We start from the raw sequence: 22041 nt of genomic DNA on the forward strand, positions 1-22041 counted from the left end.
AATCTATTGTCAATGTACTAATAAACCTTGGTTTACAACATCTTGAATACTTGATCATTGAAAATTCAGAAAAAAAGGAAAAAAGAAAAAAAGAAAGAATAAAGTGTGTTGGATTGAAATTAGTTTGTCTCTTAGGATTTTTGTTGTTTGAAGAGATGAAGAAATAATGATGTCAGTGTTTTCTCCCATTATAAAGACACAGGGGTTTGATGGGATTAAATGGGCCTCAACTTACTCTGGAAAATGGCAGTCATGCACTCCTTACGTAACTGATAACTCTCTGCCTTGAAGCTAAGTGTCCCAGGTGGGAACTATTAAGACTATAGTTTCAGAAGTCTGCAGTAGCACATGTTCCATTGAGTTAGCAAAGAGAATAATTTAAATATTTCACCACTTATCTATTTAAATTCAAACAGAATTTGGGGTTACAGAACTATATGCCTTGAATATGGTTGGTGTTAGTCAGGATAGGCTAAGTTATGCTTAAATAACATGCCACCCCCCAAATCTCAGTGGCCTCCTAGCACAAAAGTTTATTTCTCATTTACAGGACATTTCTATGTGGGTCTGTTCCACAGAGTCCCTCAGGGACCCAGACTGACGAGACTCCCTCATCTTGGAAGTTGCCCCATTTGGAACTTTCAGGGTTGGTTTTGGTTGCTGAGGCAAAGAGCCCAGGGAAAGGCAAAAGACCTTTTCTCTTTCTCAGCCCAGAAGTGACACATGTCAAACTGCATTAGTCTGAACTAGTGCCATGTTCCTGCCTAACTGCTGGGATCCTGGAAGTGTCGGGCAGCAGATGGTGGGCATTTGATGGGTGTTCTTCTTTGCCACACTGTTGATCATGATAAGTTAAGGATAAAATGGGTAAACCAGGGGAAATTCTCAAGTATAAAAAAGAATGATTTCCAAAGGAGTAAATACCAGAACTTGATCAACAAAGCAGTTAAAGGCTCCCTTTCCCCAGTCTCTACTGAATGGCAAGCTGGTCATTGCTCAAGGGGCCCAGGAGCTGGCCTGGGACTGGAGGAGGAACTTGTGGTCAGACCCCAACCATGGAGAAAAAGCACTGGATTTTGAGGTCTTGTCTGACGGCCAGCAGAGTTTTCTAAGTACACTGGCATCTAAAACTTTTGAGTGAGAGGCGGAAGGAGCTGAAGGAGCCATGGAAATAACAGCATGACTCACGGACTGAAGTGCAAAGCGGTTATATTTAGAAGCCAGCTTCGAGCACTCTATAGGCGGAAAGCAGGGCAATTGATTTCCATTTCTCACTCCATCACTCCCTTGCACACCTAAACGAAAAGGTCACAGTGGCCCAAGATACATGCATAATTGGAGGGAGTGGGTGCTTCTGTGCTGACTTCTGGGTAAAGCTTTCTTTTCCTCCATGGCTTCGTGCATTTACCAAGGGAGCCATTTATGTAAAAAGCAGATAGTAATCCCTGCCCAAGTCTACCGTCTTCTCTTCAATTATGTGTGCAATTTAAGCAAAAGGATTCTCTTGAATCTCTTCAGTATCGCACACTTTCAAGGGAGAGTCAGAGCCATTCTGGATTTTGTGCCATTTGAAATAGACACATGAGAAAACGGTTTCTCTTTAAGAAATGAAGAGAGCAGAAAGGTTATGAATGTGGCCGCTCATCTTCCTTGCTTCAGCCCCGGACTTGGTAAAACCTCAGCATTTTAAGAGCTGTTAAAAAGCATCCAGTTCCTTTCTTCTTTTTAAAATTGTCAGCTAGGCAGAGATGGCTTCTGTTGCTTCAGTGTAGGGGAGCCAAAAAACATTTTTAATTGCACGGAGTCATTGGAAAGCAAGGAGATAAACATTCGGTGCTCACTCTTGAATTTAAACGTCAAAGTCTGATGCAATTCCAACTCATAATACCAATATAAATCAGTGGAAAGCTAAACTGTTCTTTGGCCCGCTGGAATGGCTAAGATCCTAGGCCCTGAAGAAAGAGCGAAAACTTGCCATGGATCAAGTTCTAGATGTTTTCTTGTCGAAATGATAGTGCTATGCTACTTTAGAAATCAATGTAAATGGCAGCTTTGCCGAGGGCCCAGGTCCTGGCGCCCAGCAAAGAGGTCTTTAGTTGCACTAGAGTGACACCTAATGGTCATTATGGAAAACACAGGCTGTAATCTCTCGGCCCTTTCAGTTCCTCGGTTTGACTTAGGAGCTCCTAGTGACCGGATACATATCAGGGTTGTACGGTGGATGACATCTCCTCTTTGGATGAAACCTTTTAGTGGTTGTGTCCACTCTAGCTCTGGGTCACCTGTGCTGTTGAGGCTAGGAGGTGAGGTAACGTGGGGGAAGAGGTTTGCGGCGGGGAGTATGCAGATTCTGGAGTCCTGGGATGCCCTCCTATGCGGGGGCTAGAAACTCAGAACAGAAGGTAGATACCGTCACTCACCACTTCCTTTTGCCAGCAGAAAAGTGAAGCGACGCTGAGCGCAAAAAAACCTCAACATTTGTCGTTTCCTTGTCCCCCAACCCTCTGCAGTGCTTTCCCTAACACCAGGGAGCAGGGACACCCTAGTCCCAACAGGAGCAATCTAATTTTTGAAAGTCATTCTCTCTGCTTACTTCGTACAGCAACAGGCGCGCTATCAGCCCAAGGTATTAGGCTGGGGACGTCCCCAAAGTCCACCACACAACTTAGAGGAAGGTGAGTTGTCTAGACCACCATGAACAGTAGGCACATTAGGTAAGTTTCTTGGTCAGAAAAGGGGGAAGGAACCTATATGGGAAAAGAATCTAAAAAAGAGTGGATACATGTATATGTGTAACTGATTCACTGTGCTGTACCACTGAAACTAACACAACACTGCAAATCAACTATACTCCAATAAAAATTTATTAAAGGGACTTCCCTGATGGTGCAGTGGTTAAGAATCCGCCTGCCAATGCAGGGGACACGGGTTCGAGCCCTGGTCCAGGAAGATCCCACATGCCGCGTAGCAGCTAAGCCCGTGTGCCACAGCTACTGAGTCTGCGCTCTAGAGCCCGCGAGCCACAACTACTGAGCCCGGGCGCCACAACTACTGAAGCCCGCGCGCCTAGAGCCCGTGCTCCACAACAAGAGAAGCCACCGCAATGAGAAGCCTGTGCACCGCAACGAAGAGTAGCCCCCGCTTGCCTCAACTAGAGAAAGCCCGCGCGCAGCAGCGAAGACCCAACGCAACCAAAAATAAATAAATAAAATAAATAAGTTTATCTTAAAAAATTGAAAAATTTATTAAAAAAAGAAATGGGGGAAGGAGCAAGGTTATAAATGTGGCCAGTTCTTCTCACTCCTTTGGCCCCAGACTTGGTACAACAGCAGTGTTTTCTTACCTGGGGGAGAGTGTAAAATGGACAAGATATTATGTCCAGGAAAGTTTACATGGAAGGAAAAGGTAAAATTTGAAACGGTAGGGGAATGAAAGATGGATGAGATTAAGGTGGGGAATGGGGTTATGGCCCAGGAGGGTAGATAAAAAGTTAGAGAAAAATTTAGACCTGGGAAGGTGGTACTTCTCCAGGGGAAGCTGGTAGTGAGAGGTTGGTGGAGAGGGGAACAAGTGGGTGGATGGAAGGAGGAAGCTTCTGGAGGGGACAAAAATCACTGGAGATTTGCAGAAGTCTGAGATCTGAGCCATGGCAGTGAGTATGGATGTGTTAGAGACGGAGGGGCAGGAGGTGGGAAAGGGGCTTAGGCAGCTCTTACAGCTTTTGCTGCAGCCTCTATAGGAAGTCACAGAGGCCTAATAAACACTAGGGTACAAAGGAGGGAGGGAATGAGGGAGGGAGGAATGGGGTTAAACAGAAAGAAAAGTGGCGAAGAAGTAGGGAGGGGAGGGGAAACAGGGAAGCAGGGAGGGGGAGAGGAGGAGAGGCAGGGAAGAGGCTTTTTCTAACATTACCCACCCTGCCCCTTTAAGGGAGAGCACAAACCCAAAGAAGAATTCCTGCCAGAACAGGTCACTGTTGTTAATATAAGGGAAAGGAACACTGAAAGCCACTTTTGTGAAGATGATAAAATACCAGAGGATTTGAAGATTAGAAAATTCAACCCTGTGTGTTAACCTTGTAAGTTTGTAACATTTACAAAAAATTTTAAAAATAATTTTTTATTTTCGTAAAAAAATAATTTTTTTATTCTATGAAAAAATAAATTTTTCATTTGAGTTGATTAAAAAAAAGAAAAAAGGAAGTCATGAGGCCTTAATGAACCAGGGTGGTGGACCATACTGAGGTATTAACTTCCTTAGGTATTTTAATTATCCATCAAAAATCTTTCTTTTCTATTAAAATAAGTTTTGAAAATCTCAAGCAGAACTGGACTAATTTAGGGGAATTGAGGACCTTCTTATATGTGAGATCAAATCAGCTCTAAAGCAAATCCTAAAAAAGAAGCATTTAAAAATCTTTTTTAGAAGGTCAACATGTGTAGGTATGTCTGGCTTGGGGTGGGAGTGTGAAAGTGTGAAGTATTCATTCCTTCTCTCTTAACCAAAATTCCCTGCAGATGCTGCCATCACAAGAATTTTTTTTTTTTTTTTTTTGGTGGTATCTTAGTTCCCCAACCAGGGATTGAATCTGGGCCACAGCAGTGAAAGCATTGAGTCCTAACCACTGGACTGCCAGGGAATTTCCAGGATTTTTTTTTAAAAAGAAGGTGGGAGGAGCCTCAGATATGATCTAATTTGCATATGGCAAATAGGTTTTGTCTTGCGTGCCAACACCAATTCAGCAGTGTTGATAGTAGCTGGCTGCACTGAGGATTCTAAGTATACAAACACTCTGGCTTAATGGAGAATTGTCCCGAAGAATTAGCACTGTCTTCCCTGGGCACATTTTGGGAAAAGCAGCACATATGCTATGTATTTGCCATCCTTGATTCAAACCTCTTATTTTACAGTCAAAGAAGCTGTGTTTGAGAGGTTATGTAACTTTTCCAAGCTCACACAGATAGGAAAAACTAGAGTGTGCAGTGAAGTTAGTCTTATCTAATTTCATGTCCGTTGTTCTTTCCACTATTCGTTACCAAATGGGGTCCCACTGTGGCCTCTCTTTTCACTAATTTGGGGGGTGTGTGTGTGTGTGTGTGTGTGTGTGTGCGCACGTGCGCCCATGGGTCTTGGAATGGAGAAAGTGGAGAGGACTGGCCCTCACGTCTGCTACATCTCTTTCTCTTCTAAATCCGCGGGGAATGCACAGATGGGAATCAGCTCAGCCCTTCTGGGCACCAGATTCCTCAGGGATCAAATGGGACCCAGTGGCCAGCCAATCTCCAAGGGCCCTTCGAGATCTGAAATAGTCTCTCTCGTGCCCTTTACACAGAGTAGCTACTCCAGGAATAGTTATTGAACTACAATGGAATTCCCTCCAGGATAGCAGCATTTGGCCTATTCACATTTTATAGGAAAGGAACAAGGAGGGAGGCACAGTGATGTGTCTTCGGACAACACTATTATCTGGGATTCTTCTCTCGATGAAACTGTGGTGTCATGGACTGAACTGTGTCCCCTCGAAATTCATATATTGAAGCCCTAATCCCCTGCGTGACTGTATCTGGAGAGAGGACCTTTAAACAGGTAAAGTTAAACGAGCTCCTAAGGGTAGAGCCCTGATCCGACCTATATGACTAGTGTTTTTATCAGAAGAGACCCCCGAGATGGGTATGCACAGAGAAAAAGGCCATGTGAGGACACAGGAGCAAGTGGCCCTCTGCCGGCCAAGGAGAGAGGCCTCTCGAGAAACCAAACCTGCTGATAGCTTGGCCTTGGACTTCCGGCCTCCAGAACTGTGAGAAAATAAATTTCTGTTGTTTAAGCCACCCAGTCTGTGGTATTCTGTTATGGCAGCCCTACCAAACTAATACAGATGGTTTCCTTAATTATCCAAGGATGGAACTGGCGATCCCAAAGTCCTTTGCTTTTTTCCTTTATTATTAACCTTCTGAGCTCTGGACATTTCACAGATTGTCAGCCTCTCTGTCTGAAGGGGACAGAGCTCCTCAGGAGATCTGGAGCAGAAGGAAGTGCATGGAATTTGTCAATCAGAACACTTGAGGTTTTGGAAGGCGGCGAGGTCTCCACCAAAATTCATGGTCCCCAAAGAACCCAAACTTCCTTCGGAGGGGGTCGGGGGTCCTGTCCTCTTGCTTTTGAAAAACTACATTTTTGCTGCCCAGGACTGGCTACATGATTTGCGGGTTCAGTGAAAAATGGAAACATGGGGTCCCTTGTTCAAAAACGATTGAGTATTTCAAGATGGCGACAGTAGAGAAATTAACCCAGCGCTGGCCCTGTGCAGCTGCCCAGATGCCTGCCTGGGGAAGTGGCCCTCAGGTTGCCTCTGCCACATCCCACCGGACAGCAATGAGGCAAACCCATGTGGAAATCATCAATCTGAGAGTGTTCTATAACACACTGACTTTGGATCAATTTTACAAGTAAGGCTAATGTTTAATCATGCATTGGTACATTGAGATCAGGACTCCAGTTTACTTGCAAGGAATGAGTGTACCACAAAAACTTGGTTAAGTTCATTTCGCTGAAACAGGTGAAGTTTAAACACCTTTTATTTCAAGAAATAGTGCTTCTAGGCTTTCCTGAAGCCAGAATTGTTCTATAAAAGTATCACAGAATATTACACAAGATTAAAAAACACAGTATGCTTCCTAATAACTTGAAACCTTTTTACAAAGCACATCATTCATGACCATAAATATGTTTCATCTGTCATTCAGCCGGTGACACACACATCTGATAAAGAGCTAGTTAATTTTAACATATGTACAGAGTCTATGATAAAGACTTAAAGTTATCAAAAGATTCAACTATAACATATTAAATTTTCTTTAAAAGAGCTCACCTTAAACACGTAAAGGAAACATAATTTACCTATGCATTTGAATTATCTAAAAATAAAACAAAAATTACTGTTAAGCTAAAAAAAAAACCTTGGGAAGTTGGCTAGGATACTGGTAACTTTCAATGAGGTAATAATCCTTTTGCTGGTATTTAAACATCTAATACATGACAAGAATATTTTCAAGAACACAGAATTTCAAAAGCAGTTTTGAAGTATGCCTTTAAAAAATCAGAACCTGGTGAAGGCCTTAAAAATAATCACACAACACATACGGTGCATTTAAATTATGAAACATTCATGAGTTTGTTTTACTGAAAAGAATTCCTTATATAAATTCATAACTAGATATATTTTCTTAACACTTAAGCTTATTAGCCAAGTCAAGAAAACAAAACAAAGATGAAAAAAACAGTCTTCAGTCCTTTTATGCTGTTAAGAGAATAATAAAAATTTAGCAATTTTAAGCATATGATGAACACTTTGAGGCCAGGCACAGAGTAAGCAGGCAATCTTTGTTTTGTTTATTTATTTTTACTGCCAACATCCTTAGCCATGCCATTCTGCTAATCAGTTTTAGCAAGTCGAGGTAAAACACATGCATTATTTTCTGGCAAAAGCGTGTGTTGAACAATATGTGATCCATACTGTGTGTCACCCTTGGGGGTCCATTTTCCTTTGTCACACTGAGAGCAAGCAGTGAGACTGACAAGTCTGGAAAAAAAATGAGACTAACCAAATAGACATGGCATTCCGATCTCAAAGTGCAAAATCACTGAGCTAAAAACGAGGGCCTTGAAAAATTCCAGTGGTTAAAAATGAATCAAAACCACACTTCGCAGGCCGTGGAAAATGGACTGAAATTTCACCGAGGACGTCAAGTTCCAGAAACTCAGAAAGGCACAATTCTAGCCATCTTGGTTGGTTAACATTTATATACTCATGTCCCTACAACTTTCAAAAGATAATACTGTTTTAGTACCCCCCAAACAAACAAAACCCCACAAATCCACCTGTCTTTCTACTCTTGACAAATAGCGACTTAGAACAGAGTTGCTGGGCGCGTACCGCTGGCGTGCGCACTGACTTCCGCTGCCCGGGTGTCCCCGGGGGAGTACCCGGGGCAGTCTGGAATGTCGGTTGTCATGATTGCCTTTATTAGTTTACTAAGAAAAAGTTAAAAAAAAAATACTGTGTTTAGGGTAAGGTAACATGGCATCTAATCAGAGGAGAGTGGAAAGGAGGCACTGCCTTCCAGGCTCTGTTAAGTTCCGCTTCTTGTGATTCTTCCCCACCTGGTCTGACATCCTCTCTTGGCTGCAGGAGGAAATCGGCTGCTCCTATTGGTGGACACTTTGATCCCGATGAATGGAGTCAACATCAGGATGTGTGGTAAGATGCAGCCGACCTTCAGAAGCATCTTCTCTTGGAGGACCATCCTGGGGAAGTCCCTTCTGGTGCCTGGGCCCGGGCTGCACTAGCTCCGCCGTCGCGCCATCGCCGCTGAAATCAGTTTCAAGAAGATTGATCCCTTCATGCTCCATCCACTTCTCAGTTTTATGATTTCTCCAGTGTTCAGAATTCAAACGATTAACTTCGGGCATGTCGTTATTCCATTCAAGTTTACTCTCTGGACTGAATGTTGGTCGGTTGGAATGCAGGGTGGGAAGGTCAGCCGGCAAGGTCAAAGGAGGTGCTTCCCAAACCCTACGCCTCGGGTCTTCATCTGACTCTGCTGGTGCCGAGAGCTCAGCAGACATAGCCAGGAACCCATCACTTTGAGCACTTTTAGTCTTATTTGCTTTATTTTGCTCATGGTGACTGTTCAACAGTGCAAATACTCTATCTGCAGCCTTCAAGTAATTAGTCCAGTCAACCAGACTAAGTCTATAGTTTGGTCTGTCCTCGTAGATGCTTCCATTCACACGGTATAGATCCTCCAGGCCTTGCCAGTTGACGTCTGCAGTGAGACTGGGCTGACTAACCTTCCCATCCGTCCCATAACTGTCCTCTGTGAAAAGAGATGAAGGTGGATCCTTAGTGGAGAAAAGATTTCCTACTTATTGGCTAAGTGACTTACATTGTTTTTGTGGTGCAAGTCAATTTGAAATAAAACACTAAAAAGTATGTTTCCCTAGTAATTTGTTGTCGAGGAGGGGCCTAAGGTTACAAAAGTGGCTGAATGATAGTGAAATTTGGAAAGAAGATCGAACGAGTGAGAACTTCTATGACCAGGCTTGGTTTGTACTGGAAATACAGTGGTATTACCGGTCAGGGGGCTTACGTTTTACTCCTGGCTCTACTCAAGTCCCCTGTGCAATCAGGAAATCAAGTGAGTGAGTCTCTCTGAGTCTTGGTCCCTCATCTGCCACATGTGGGAATAGTTGTGTGATAAAACCTTTACTACTTATAGGGCTGCTGGATGAACGATGAATTTCAAAGTAATTTAATGTAATAGGCAACGCTTAGTAAGATATTTTTATTTTATATTCCCTGACACTCAGTATAAAAACACATTTGAATGCAATTAAACTCTTCCAAGTAAATGGATCTGTTTCTTTGATTGCTTTTTTGCCCTAAAAGTTCTATCCTTTAGATAAATCAATCATTGAGTGGTTTTTCACAGCATGCAAAGAATACACCAGCTTTCTCTCTCTCAGATTTTTCTACATCACTAAGATGACTATAGTTCTGCAGAAAACAACAGCTTTTCTCTAGGTGCGCCCAAGAATGCAATGAACTACCCACAAAGCAATACAGATTAGCAGGAAGAGTGAGTAGAACTATACAAAACCCACACCCTCAGTATAACCAGAAGACAGAGAATTCTAGAATCTTCAAGTCACCTGTAAGTGAAAAAAAAGTTAATACTAAATCCCAGTAGAGCTGTATGTCACACTTTGGGCACCTGCCCTGGGAAGACTGTATACAACAGAAAAGAAAAAAGAGAGAATGAAGTCAAAAATGGATTTGAAACCATTGCTGGAAAGAATGTCAACCTGAAGTATAAAACACTGTAGAGTCTTGGTAAATCGTGGTACTGACAATGAGGAAAAGACCTAGAAGGGCAGATGAATCGCATCATTTCAGGGAGAAAAGGATACAAAGGAAGAGAGAAACAGCCTTTGGAAACTGGTGATAAAGGAAAAAGGAAGCCAAAGGGGGGAAATTTCAGGTCCTGCAGGAAAAAGAGAGAAACAAAGAAATTCGAGGACACACAACCTCTTACAATCCCATCCCCCAATAATAAGAAAATAAAAAAGTAAGAAGAAAGTATACTTGGTTACACAGAAAAGGATCTTCTTAAACTAGACATGTTGTAAATACTTGAAGACCATGAAATTAATAGAAGCAGTCTAAATATAAACAGTATTATTATAAGAGAAAATAGAAAATAAGAATAAAAAGTCTACCATCTTATGAAAATGCCCCTGCCAAAATAAACCGTAAAGTGAAGAAAACCACAACGTAACACTGCTAAGTAAATTGAATCTTCTCAATCAAGCGTCCAAGGATGTAAAAGTCACCTTAAATCAGAAATTAAAGTAGGAACCAAGGATCGTATATTCAGTCAAGCTCTCCTTCAAGTATCAAGGCTACAGAAAAACAGCTTCAAACATGTAAGGGTGCAGAGAATACTGCACACATCAGCTCACCTTGAGCAGTCTCCTAGAGGATGAGTTTCATTCAACCAAGAAATCATTGGGGAAACTTCAGCAAAAGGATTGATGGCGAGCATTTAACACATTTATCAGATCCAGGAGTAAACCAAAATTAATGAGGTAGAGAACAGAAAAAAATGACATATCTAATAAATAAATCAAAATCCTGGTTCTTTAAAAAAAAGGATCAAAACAGATTGTCATTAGCTTACCTAATTAAGAAAAAGGGGAGACATTTCAAATATACAAAATAGAAAATGACAAGGGAGAAATAATCATTGAAATATACAAAATTTAAAACACAAGCAACTATGTTGCAGACATTAAAGTGAACAGATTGGAAAACCTAGATGAAACACATAATTGTCTAGGAAAATACATTTTATTGAAATTGACCCAATAGAGATAGACAGCTTACACAGAACAATTTCCAAAGAAGGAAAAGAAAGGTTTATAACCTTTATATAAGTTTATAAGAACTACTATAGGAACTTTCTATCAGTCTTTTAAGAATTACGCTACAAAAAAGCACCAGGTCTCTATGATTTCACAGGAGAATTTTACCAAACCTTCAAGGAAAAGAGAATCTCAATGCTCTACAATCTGTTCCAGAGCATAGAGGATCAAAGAAAACTTTCAAACTTTTTACGAAGCAAGTATAACATTGTTAGCTGTGGTAGGCAGAATAGTGGACTCACCCCCCCAAAGATGTCCACATCTTAATCCCTGGAAGCTGGGTATGTTGCCTTACATGGCAAAATGGACTTTGCAGATGCGAATTAAGTTACAGATTTTGAGATTGGGGGGGTTATCCTGGAGCAGCCAGGTGGGGCCGATGTAATCCCAAAGGTCCTTTTTAGAAAAAAGGGAGGCAGGAGAGTCAGAGAAAATGTGACCTTGGAAGCAAAGGGGTGTGTATGTTGGCGGGGGTGGGGTAGAGGTAGGTATTGAGATGTGAAGACGCTACATTTTCGGCTTTGAAGATGGAGGAAAGGGCCACGAACAAGGAATGCAGGCAGCTTCTAGAAGCTGGAAAAGGCAAGGAAATGGATTCTTCCCTAGAGCCCCCAGAAGGAACGTAGACCAGCTGATACCTTGATTTTAGCCCAGTAAAACCCATTTCAGACTTCTGACTTCTAGAAATGTCAGAGAATAAATCTGTGTTGCTTTAAGGCACTGGGGTAATTAGTTATAAGAGTAATAGGAAACCAGTACAATACCTAAAAAGAGAACGCTAGCATAAACAGAAAGACAATTTCAGACTGAAATCATTTATTAAGATGATGCAAAAATCCTAAATATTAGTGAAGAGAATTCAACATTATATTAAGAAAATAACACATGACGACCTACTGCAATTTATTCCAGAAATGGAAGGTTGGTTCATTCTTAGCAAGTCTATTAATACAATATACCATATTAGTAGATCTAAAGAGAAAAATGATCTGCGTATCTCCATAGATGCTGAAAAGGCTTTTGACAAATTCAACACTCATTATTGATAAAAACACTAAAAAAAGAATTGATGGCTATTTCCCTAACATAACAAAAATGTAAATATCTTAGTCCTAAACCTGCTTCTCACTTCATGGGAAAATCCTGAAAGTCTTTTCATTAAGAACAGGGACAAGGTCACATTGTACTGAAAGCATTAGTTTATCCAATTAGATAAAGCAATCAGAGACACACAAGTGGGAAAAGAAGCAAAGCTATCTCTACTTGCAAATGTATGGTAGTGTATGTGGAAAATCCAAGAAAATCCATGACAAAGTTAACTCAAAAAAAAAAATTTAAAAGGTAGCAGGATGTAAAGTTAATATACAGAAACCAACAGCCCTCATATACACAAACAATAATCAAGGAGAGGTTTTAATGATGGAGGAAAACCCTATTTACAATAGTAACAAAGAAGATAAAGTACTTATAAATAAACTTAATAAGAATGTGCGGGCTTCCCTGGTGGTGCAGTGGTTGAGAATCCGCCTGCCAATGCAGGGGACACGGGTTCGAGCCCTGGTCTGGGAAGATCCCACATGCCGCGGAGCAACTAGGCCTGTGAGCCACAATTACTGAGCCTGCGCGACTGGAGCCTGTGCTCCACAACAAGAGAGGCCACGAGAGTGAGAGACCCGTGCACCATGATGAAGAGTGGCCCCCACTTGCCGCAACTAGAGAAAGCTCTCACACAGAAACGAAGACCCAACACAACCAAAAATAAATAAATAAATAAGCCTACACCTTTAAAAAAAAAAAAAGAAAAAATAAAACAAAACACAATAATAATACCAGCAATAACCACCCTTTGTTTAAAAAAAAAAAGAATGTGCAAAACCTTTAAGAAAATACTTTTAAAAGCTCCTGAAAGACCCATATATGCTTAGCCAGATAGAAAGATGTCCTTTGCTCTTGGATAGAAGACTCAGCATCATAAAGATACAAATTCTTCCCAATAGCTAATACTTTATAATAACTATAAATGGAATATAACCTTTAAAAATTGTGAATCACTATAATGCACACCTGTAACTTACATAATATTGTATATCAACTATACTTCAATAAAAAATAAAGAATTCTTCCTGATAATTCTTGCAGAAACCAGACAGAAAAATGGTCAAAGACATAACCAGATAATATACAAAATATGTAAAACGTCCTTTAAACTTTCAAAAATATGTTCAACTCTGCTCATAAAAAGAGCAATACAAATTAAAACCATACTGAGATACCCTTTCTTTCTTATTTGATTGGAAAAAAATTAAAAAGCTTGACAGCTGTCAAAAGCAAACACTGTCATACATTGATGATGGGAATGCAACCCTTATGGAAGAGAATTTGGCAATATTTAATACATCCACATATGCATTTACCTGTTGATACAGTAATCCCACCAATTCATGACTCGGAATTTACTCTGAAGATATTCTCAACAACATGAAATTATACTTGCACAAGGCCCTTTACTGCAGTACTATTTGTAATTGTAAAATATGAAAATAACTGAATAATACATAAAAGAGCAGTTGAATAAATTATGCTTTTTGCAGTTTTGACTTTGGAGCTAGGTGAAGGCATTACATAACTAAAAACCAAAATCAAATGAATAATGATGAAGATAAAAAGAACCTAAAATGGAATACAAACAAATAAGCAAACCTTACTTTACTTCAAATGAATAACATAACCACAATAAAAGAGGGCGGGGCACAGAACAAGCCCAGATAACTTTGAACATAGCACTGTTTTTTGTTACTCAAAAGAGAAACAACTGAAAAATACATTGAACTCTAGACAGCGGGTTTGTTTTTGCAGTAGTGTGATTTAGCAATTCTGAAATTGCTCTCTGTGTACCGCAGCATTTAACAAATGACTTAATCCACTGGGGATAATGGACACTGGATTTCAGTGCCTACCCGTCCCTCCACGGCACACTTCTTTTCAGGGTGCAAACTGCACAGCAGCACCCAGTGGTCCTGGTCCTGACCCACACCTTAACAGCCCTGACACAGGTCCCCTCTTCGTCTTAGGAAGCCGACCTCACCTCCAGCCCCTTGAACTCCAAACCCTGGCTTTGACCCATCTCTTGGTCTAGTGCCTTAAACAGAAAAGTCCAACAGTGCTAGCAAGGCAGCTTGAAAAGAAAACGGAGCCCTGAGATGTGACTGAGAGAAGAGACCCCGGGGCAGCTTCCTTAGGGCAACACAGAGCAGGGCAGTGAAGGCTGTGTTTTTCCCTTCTGATCTCAAGAGGTTCGGGTGGTTCAGAAAATGAATTTGTGTGCTGAACTCTGGGCTGCCAACGAGTGATGATGGAGATGGTGTTGGTGTTGATGAATATCTTTTTGTGTTTCTTATAAAATACAGTAGCATTCTTGTATCACTCATTACCCCCTTTCACATACCGCTTTCTTCATGTGAGTGCTTTGTGCCCCCATATTATACCTTACTAATAATACCCATCATCATCAGGGCTTGCTATATGTCAGGCTCTGTTCTCAGCTTCTGACTAGTGAGGCTGGGATTTGAACCCAAGGTAGGCTGGCTTCAGTGTCTGTGCTCTAACCACAGTACTGTGCAGCCCCTAACACACAGCTATGCCACCCATAACTGTCTACAAGGAACGCACTGCGGCCACAGGGGCAAATGAATCAAAACAAGCAAAAGCGGTTCCTTAAAAACTAAAGGATCCAGGGGTTTCCCTGGTGGTGCAGTGGTTGAGAATCTGCCTGCCAATGCAGGGGACACAGGTTCGAGCCCTGGTCTGGGAAGATCCCACATGCCACAGAGCAACTGGGCCCGTGAGCCACAACTACTGAGCCTGCGCATCTGGAGCCTGTGCTCCGCAACAAGAGAGGCCGCGATAGTGAGAGGCCCGCACACCGCGATGAAGAGTGGACCCCGCTTGCCGCAACTAGAGAAAGCCCTCACACAGAAACGAAGACCCAACACAGCCATAAATAAATAAATAAATAAATAAATAAATAAATAAATAAATAAATAAAACAAAAAAAAACCCCTAAAGGATCCAGTGATCCCATTCCTGAGCATATATTCATATATTCATGTTCATAGCAACACTATTTCCAATAGCCAAGACATGGAAGCAACCAAAATGTCCATCGACAGAGGAATGGATAAAGAAGATACGGTACATATATACAATAGAATACTACTCAGCCATAAAAAAGAGTGAAATAACGCCATTTGCAGCAACATGGATGGACCTAGAGATGATCACACTAAGTGAAGTAAGTCAGATAGAGAAAGTCAAATACCATATGATATCACTTACATGTGGAATCTAAAAAAGATACAAATGAACTTATTTACAAAACAGAAACAGACTCACAGACATAGAAAACAAACTTATGGTTACCAAAGGGGAAAGACGGAGGGGAGGGATAAATCAGGAGTATGGAATTAACAGAAACGCACTACTATATATAAAATAGAGAATCAACAGGACCTACTGGGGAGCACAGGGGAACTCTACTTCATATTCTGTAATAACCTATATGGGAAAAGAATCTGAAAAAGAATATATGTATATGTATATACATGTATAAAACTGAAACACTCTGCTGTACACCAGAAACTAACGCAGCATTGTAAACCAACTATACTTCAATAAAAAGTCGACTTTACGTTTGGAAAAAACAAACAAGCAAAAGCAATGTGGACAGAAGCATGGTCGCTGGGCCGGCCTTAGGCTGCCAAGAAGGGACCGGGACTGCTCGGAGCTCATCGAAGGGCAGCGGCATCAGCTTTCACAGGCAATGGGAAAAATAAACACCCCATCAACCTGTGGATCCGATTCTATTTTGCAACACAGAACTTATTACTTTCAACTCAAGCCAGCAATGATTTCCTGAGTAGAATGGGGGCCACTTTACTGAGCTGTGTCCCTACCCTGAGCTTGTCCTAACCGGGAAAATGACCAGTGGGAATAAGCAAAGCATTTCAGCTGCCCTGCCTCATGGACCTCCCAGGTCAAAAAAAAAAAAAAAAAAAAAAAAAATGGAAATTGAACAGGGAACAGACTGGCTTTTAAAAGACCTTCTAAATAAGCCTGAGGATTAATTTTCGAAAATTCACAAAACCAAAGGCAGTTTACAAACGCTTCTGTAGTCAATCTTGTACAAAGTACATTCTCTAAAATATTCTTGAATTTTCAAATTCCAAATTCTTCAGGTGTGATTGTTCTCATTTTTCTCAAAGGCTTTTGTAATCAAACATGATTCAAAATGCATTTTCATTAGTTTTCTAAAATAAATAAATAAATAAATAAAAATCTGAAAGAATCAAAGCTTCCAGAAACCCATCAGCGGTGCCGTCACGGGAGGGCTGTAGACTGGTAAAGTGGGACGGCAGTTTTTCCGGCCGTTCCACATCTGTCGCCTTTCAATCCGACAGGATGCGATGGACAGGGGAGGCCACATCAAGCACTGCCTTTGGGTGTCTGGGGAGAGCCCAGGTCTCACAGGCCGATGCCCTCCTGTTTCATCATTTCCTGCCTACGATGCAGATAGCAGCTGAAAGGTAGTTTGCCTCATGGATTATGAAACGGTGGAGTCTGAAAACGCCAGTCATTCTGAGTTAAAAAGGATCCTTAGATTTGTCCATTGGTAAGGAATTTAGAAGAAAAAACAAAACAAAACAGGTAACACGAGGTTACCCTGCACACACACTTTCACTCGCCACATTCCCAGGGAAGGGACGCCATGCCCTCAACAACTAAAGCTACCAAGCGTTTGCCCAAACGACCCCAGAAATGATGGATTTGGCCCCGTTTAGTGATGGTGGTGACAGGGGTCAGGGTAGGGGGGGTCCCAGATGCCTGCCCTTTACTCATGACTGGAGTGCAGTTAGCCATTCTTCATCTCAAAGCTGTCCAAGGATGGCTTGGTGAAGAAGAACTCTCTTCCTCAGCTCTGACCAGACTGGTGTCTTAAATAACCTGTTAATACCCTTTTACCTCTGTCATGACAGAAATAAAAGGGGGCCGGACGGAAAATCCCGCAGCTGTAGAATTGAGTGCATCATAAAATAACCGTAAAGTCAGTATCTAGTGTGAGGTCCACTTAAAATGCCCCACTTCAGAAATGTCTTAACGGGACCCCCGGGAAGCAGGCAGATCAGTCCTGGTGTGTGAGATGCTACCTCGGCAGCCCACAGCCTGGGGGAGACCCGCGTAAGGGGGGGCTGTCCTGCTCTGTCTCACATGTGCTGGTGCGGGGCACGCAGGGTGGGTGTGGAGGCGGAGTCGGAGTGAGGAAAGGAAAGAAGAAAGACAAGAGGGAAGAGAAAAAGAAGAGACAGAGAGATCGCTATCAAGGATCCCCAAAAGTCCAGCTTTCTTTGTCTTGTTTGTTTGCTTACACCTTCCCTGCCATCATTCAGCTTCTCATGGGACCAATGAACTGCCCTCTGAAAGGAGGAACCTGAGACCACAGCTCAGGAGCCTGGAGGAGGAGCAGGGGGGCCACCAGGGTGCCCTGGACAGGTGACATTATTCTATTTCTTTGAGACAGTATCAAGATGGGTGACACCAGGGAGGTCCATGTCCCTTTGATGAAAGTGTTTCTCCCAAGAGGATTCGTGAACTAAGGCAGTGACACATCCATGCCTCAGTTTCCCCTCAGTAAGGTGGTAAGGACAGACCCCTCCTGCCCCACACGGCACGTTTCTGACAGACCTGCTTGAAGTCTAAGCTTGGAGTAGAAGGTTCTGTGCAAGGGCTGACACGGCCGCCAGGCGTTCTGGGTCCCCCTCCCCGACCCCAGAGCACAGGGAGGTAAGCGGGATGGATGGGGGGCTGGAGGGGATAAGAGGACAGGGCTGAGGGGTCTTCATCAAGCTTTCATGGGTCAGGCACTATTGTCTCTAGGCTGTGCTGAGACCTTTCTGCGAGTCTTGATTCCAGATACCCTGACCCCGACTCCCACGCTTCCTATTCACTCACCAGCCTCCTGCAAAGCTTCTGAGCCCCATCACCGCTGCTTTCACCACCAAAGTTAATTAAGGACTGTGAACAAGGAAACGGCTTCTCTCTGCTCCAACTTCAGCTCTAGTGTGCTCTTAAAATTCCCGTGACTCCTTTTGTGATTTTGACTTCATAAAATCTCTACCTCATTTCTGTGAAGCCTCTCCACCAAATCAACATGTAAGCACCACCAGGAAAATAATTCTCCCCCCTTCTCCCCAGGGCTCCCGAAGGTCATTCTGTTTTCTCCCTCTTCACATCATTCCGTGCTTAAAAGCACCATCCAACAAGCAATCAAGCGTGGGACTGAGTGAATGCTCTGAGAGACATCTTGTTGTGACAATGAGTTGATTTAAAAGCAAAATGACAGATCTGTCCCCAGTGACACAAGACGGTGGAGAAAGCTGTTAGAACATGCGTGCACCCCAAGCTACACTCTGTGCGACAAGGTGAGAAACAGAAATGAGTTAAAATGGCTGGATCATGCAATGACTGGGAAAGAAGCTGCCGGGCAGAATAAAAAAGTGTGAATACCTGTGCAGGTCATAGCTTCCTCCATCTTTATTTCCTGATATAGGAAAATATAAGAGTAATTTATGTTAGCTTTACAACTCATAAAACCACCCACTATGTCATGTTCCATGCACAACATCTAAACCCTAGAAAGAAATATATCGTGTGAAAAACAGACAGTGCCGGAGTCCCACAGAGCTTTTCTATTAGACAGGTTCAAAATGAGGATGGAAAGCTATAAATAAAAAGGTTTAAGATAAAACGTATCAGACTTCACATGAAAAATGGGTGACGGTGAGATAGGAAAGCCCATTTCAAAGTGATAAAGCGGTACTTCCCAAAGTCCATGTAAGTCTCAGGAATAGTTAACTTTTGGCTATTTTAGACAAAACACTTGGAAAAAAGGGCCAATAATCATCTCCCTCAGGAAGCGTCTAGAAGGTGGACAGGACTACTTGAAGCGTAATGGTAACAAGAGGCTCCGCCTGGCGTGTCGTTCACCATTTAGAGACTCTATCAGGTTTCACTAAGTGGAGCTGCTATGTCATCACCACTAGGAGGTGCTATGTTTTTCAGGGGAGAAATATCCGGGTGTAATATTTCAAGTGCCTCTAATACTTGTTTCAATTTCCAGGCCTTTGGGGGCTTTTTTGGGGAGTAAAATTTGAGGAAAAGGTCAACAGATAAGCAGGATATCTGGAAAGATTTAAGCTGAGTGGAGTCAGTGACCAAAAGACCTGGCTGGACTCTTCTGGCTGGCAATGAATTCCGATAAGGTTTTAACTGAGGGGTGGTGACTGACAGCTGTGATGGCACCGCCCATAGGATTTAGAATTTCCTCTGGGACTCGCAGCTTGAATGCCGTGAGGACCCTATAATGGTGGAAATGACAGGTGACGATGCTGATCATTTCAGCATGCGCCACTGCCCCCGCCCCCGAGTCCCCCATCAAGGCTCATGGCCTGGGGAGCTGCCTACTTTTATTGCTGGTTCTGCAGGGGACCCACAGAGACACAGGCCCTTAAGGGCGCTGAGAAAACTCAGCTGCCCAACAGAGGGTTTTTGCAAATTGTTCCCACTGTCTTTGGGTCTAGCTCTTCACCCTTTTGGGGTTGGCATGCTGTGCCCTTGGCCAGCCTCAGCTCTTTCTCCTTCCTTCTATGGACAGCTGATATTTACATTTCCACAGGAATTATGAGAAAATAAGTATTCTCATTAACCAGGAAAGAGCTGGGACGGACACTGAAAAGAACTGCATCTCCATGAGCCAAAGGAGAAATGAGTTTAACATTGCAGACCAGGGAGGGAACATCTGGCTGATTCCATACAGGCCCTCTTATACTTTCAGATCTCAAGACAACGTTGTGCCCAAACATCTCTAGTTTCAGATGGGAAACACTTGCAGAAGAAATCTAATTCAATGTGTCGTGGGCAGGGATCCAACTGGGGGAGTTCCAAACTCTGAGAGGCAGAAATAGGGCACTGTGTGTTTCCATCCCAATTCTCTTAAAAAAAAATAGGATATCCTGGTTGACCTAGAGTATATCTTATGACTGTTGATATCAATAACAAATAAACCCCCGATGCTTTCATCCCATTTTCCAGTGGATGCTTCCATCAGGAATTGAGGTTTACTAAGAGAAGGGATCTTTGGGCGAGATGGAATGAAACACTCACCAAATCTTTGGGGGTATTAAATTTTTCATTAGTGCACCCAGAGATAAATTAGGGAACAAAATATGTTTGGAATTGCCTGGAAAGTTTCCCTTGTAAGGATCCCAAACTAGACGTTTCTATGTCTTCTATCCCCAACTATATGTTTCAAAGGCAGAAAACTTGACAACAGAAAGAATTTTCCAGGTACTATGGGACAAAAAAAATTTTTTTCCTTACCAACTTCTAGGCCCTTAGGTCTTGGGTTGCACTGCTTATACCCTTGACAGCTCCTGAGTTCCATCAGCTGCATGTGTAGCTGATTCAAAACGCCCCGTTCTATTGTGTGCACGGTATTTGTGAGCTGCGGATGAAGCGGCCAGGACAGTATCTTTAAGCTCACGTTCTGCTTATTCCATTTTCAATAAGCTTCATAAAATGAAAACATATTGACTTACCTGATAAGGATCAGTATTCATATCAAAAAACTCCAAAAAGCCAGTGGCGAACTCACAGAAAAGAAAATTATGCGTCTCATTAACTGTCCGCAAACACCAGTAGGTGTTGTTGTTAGAACTCGTGCAAGCACAGAAAGAGCCCACTGTTGGTAAGAAAGAAAAACAAAACGAAAAGAATGAGAAAACCCAGGAGCCTCGCCATTCCAGTGTTTCCTTATCTTTACATTTTAAAGTTCACATTTTCTTTCTTGCAAATACTGTGTGTGTGTAGACGTTAAAAACAACTACATTTCTCCCCCTCTCTATACAAATTTGCCGTGAGATTAGGTGACGATGCAAAAAAACAGTGGCAACCTAGGAGGGTGATTATAGGCTGAAGGTGAAGGTGAAGTTTCAGGCTCTTTCGTTTGCTGTCCCCTTAGCTCTGTGGGGCACTGTCTCCAAAACAGGGTGACTGAGTGGAGAACGGGAAGGAAAGTATCGGAACTCCTATTTATGGTTGTTTTAATTTTTTTTAAAGAGGGGAAAAAATGGTTACTTAATAAAAAGATGGACCCAGTGCCTTAGCTTGCTCTGAATGTCAGATGGTCGCGTGTCACAAATGGTGCCTGGAAAGAGAGGGGATTCTGCAGTGTGGATGGGTTTGGAGGAGGCTTGAGCGCAGCTCAGTGGATTTAAGGATGTGGAAATTTATGATCTTGCAGACTCTCTACAACACTTGAACATGAGATGGACCGTTACCATCTTTTGTACCACGCAGAGGTTCGCTGGTTAACTTGTAGAAAGTACGTGAAAGAGCGGTCAAATGAAAGCTTCTGCTACTCCCTCTGCCTGGGGTGCTGTACCCCCAACCCCTGTTCACATGATTCCTTCTCTCCACGCCTTAGGTTTCAGCTTCAATATCACCTCTTCAGAAAGGCCCTTTATCCCTACCCTCTCTAAAAGGGTCCCTTTTAAAAACTTTGATCACTGTTTCCTTCACAGCATTATTACAACTTGTAATTATTTTACTGATTTCATTTACTTTCTTTCTTTACCCGCTTTTGGAATATAAGTGTCTTGAGGGCAGAGAAGGAGGTGTGTCTCGCTCATCGTGTGTCTCCCGTGCTCGGCCAAGAGCCTGATGGAGAACAGATCCCCAGCAAGCTCTGTGACCCTCAGATCCCCACATTCAAAGTTAAAGCTAGGCCTTTAAGAGTTCACTCAGCCTCGAGTATGTAAACATTATGTAAACATAAATGCAAACACAGACCCTGAAATCAAGATGCACCAAAACGGAAAGAAAAACAAAAATGATCACAAATAGGTCTTAGGTCTCCCCAAGAATGGTCTCTGGTTTCCTGGGAGTCTCCAAATCCCAGTTTGAGAAACACTGACCTGGACTTCAAGTGCAAGTCTCCATGCACTT

General features: G+C 42.4%; 1 protein-coding gene across 7 annotated transcripts in view; it reads right to left on the reverse strand.

The window, feature by feature from the left end:
• Positions 1-6559: 6559 nt before the first annotated feature.
• The window catches only part of SULF1 (sulfatase 1), a 138008-nt gene continuing 122526 nt past the window's right edge, over positions 6560-22041 (reverse strand). For 6 of the 7 annotated variants that reach the window (XM_036830522.1, XM_036830518.1, XM_036830521.1 and 3 more), the window contains 3 exons: positions 20634-20776; positions 18544-18577; positions 6560-8876 (listed from right to left, as the gene is read on the reverse strand). In XM_036830522.1, coding sequence (XP_036686417.1) covers positions 8206-8876; positions 18544-18577; positions 20634-20776 — 848 coding nt within the window. In that variant the 3' untranslated portion in view covers positions 6560-8205. Of the gene's footprint in view, positions 8877-18543; positions 18578-20415; positions 20540-20633; positions 20777-22041 lie in introns of all 7 variants that reach the window. The other variant, XM_036830524.1, reaches the window with a different exon arrangement.

This window comes from Balaenoptera musculus, chromosome 17 (genome assembly GCF_009873245.2).
Source record: "Balaenoptera musculus isolate JJ_BM4_2016_0621 chromosome 17, mBalMus1.pri.v3, whole genome shotgun sequence".
Taxonomy (NCBI): Eukaryota; Metazoa; Chordata; class Mammalia; order Artiodactyla; family Balaenopteridae; genus Balaenoptera; species Balaenoptera musculus.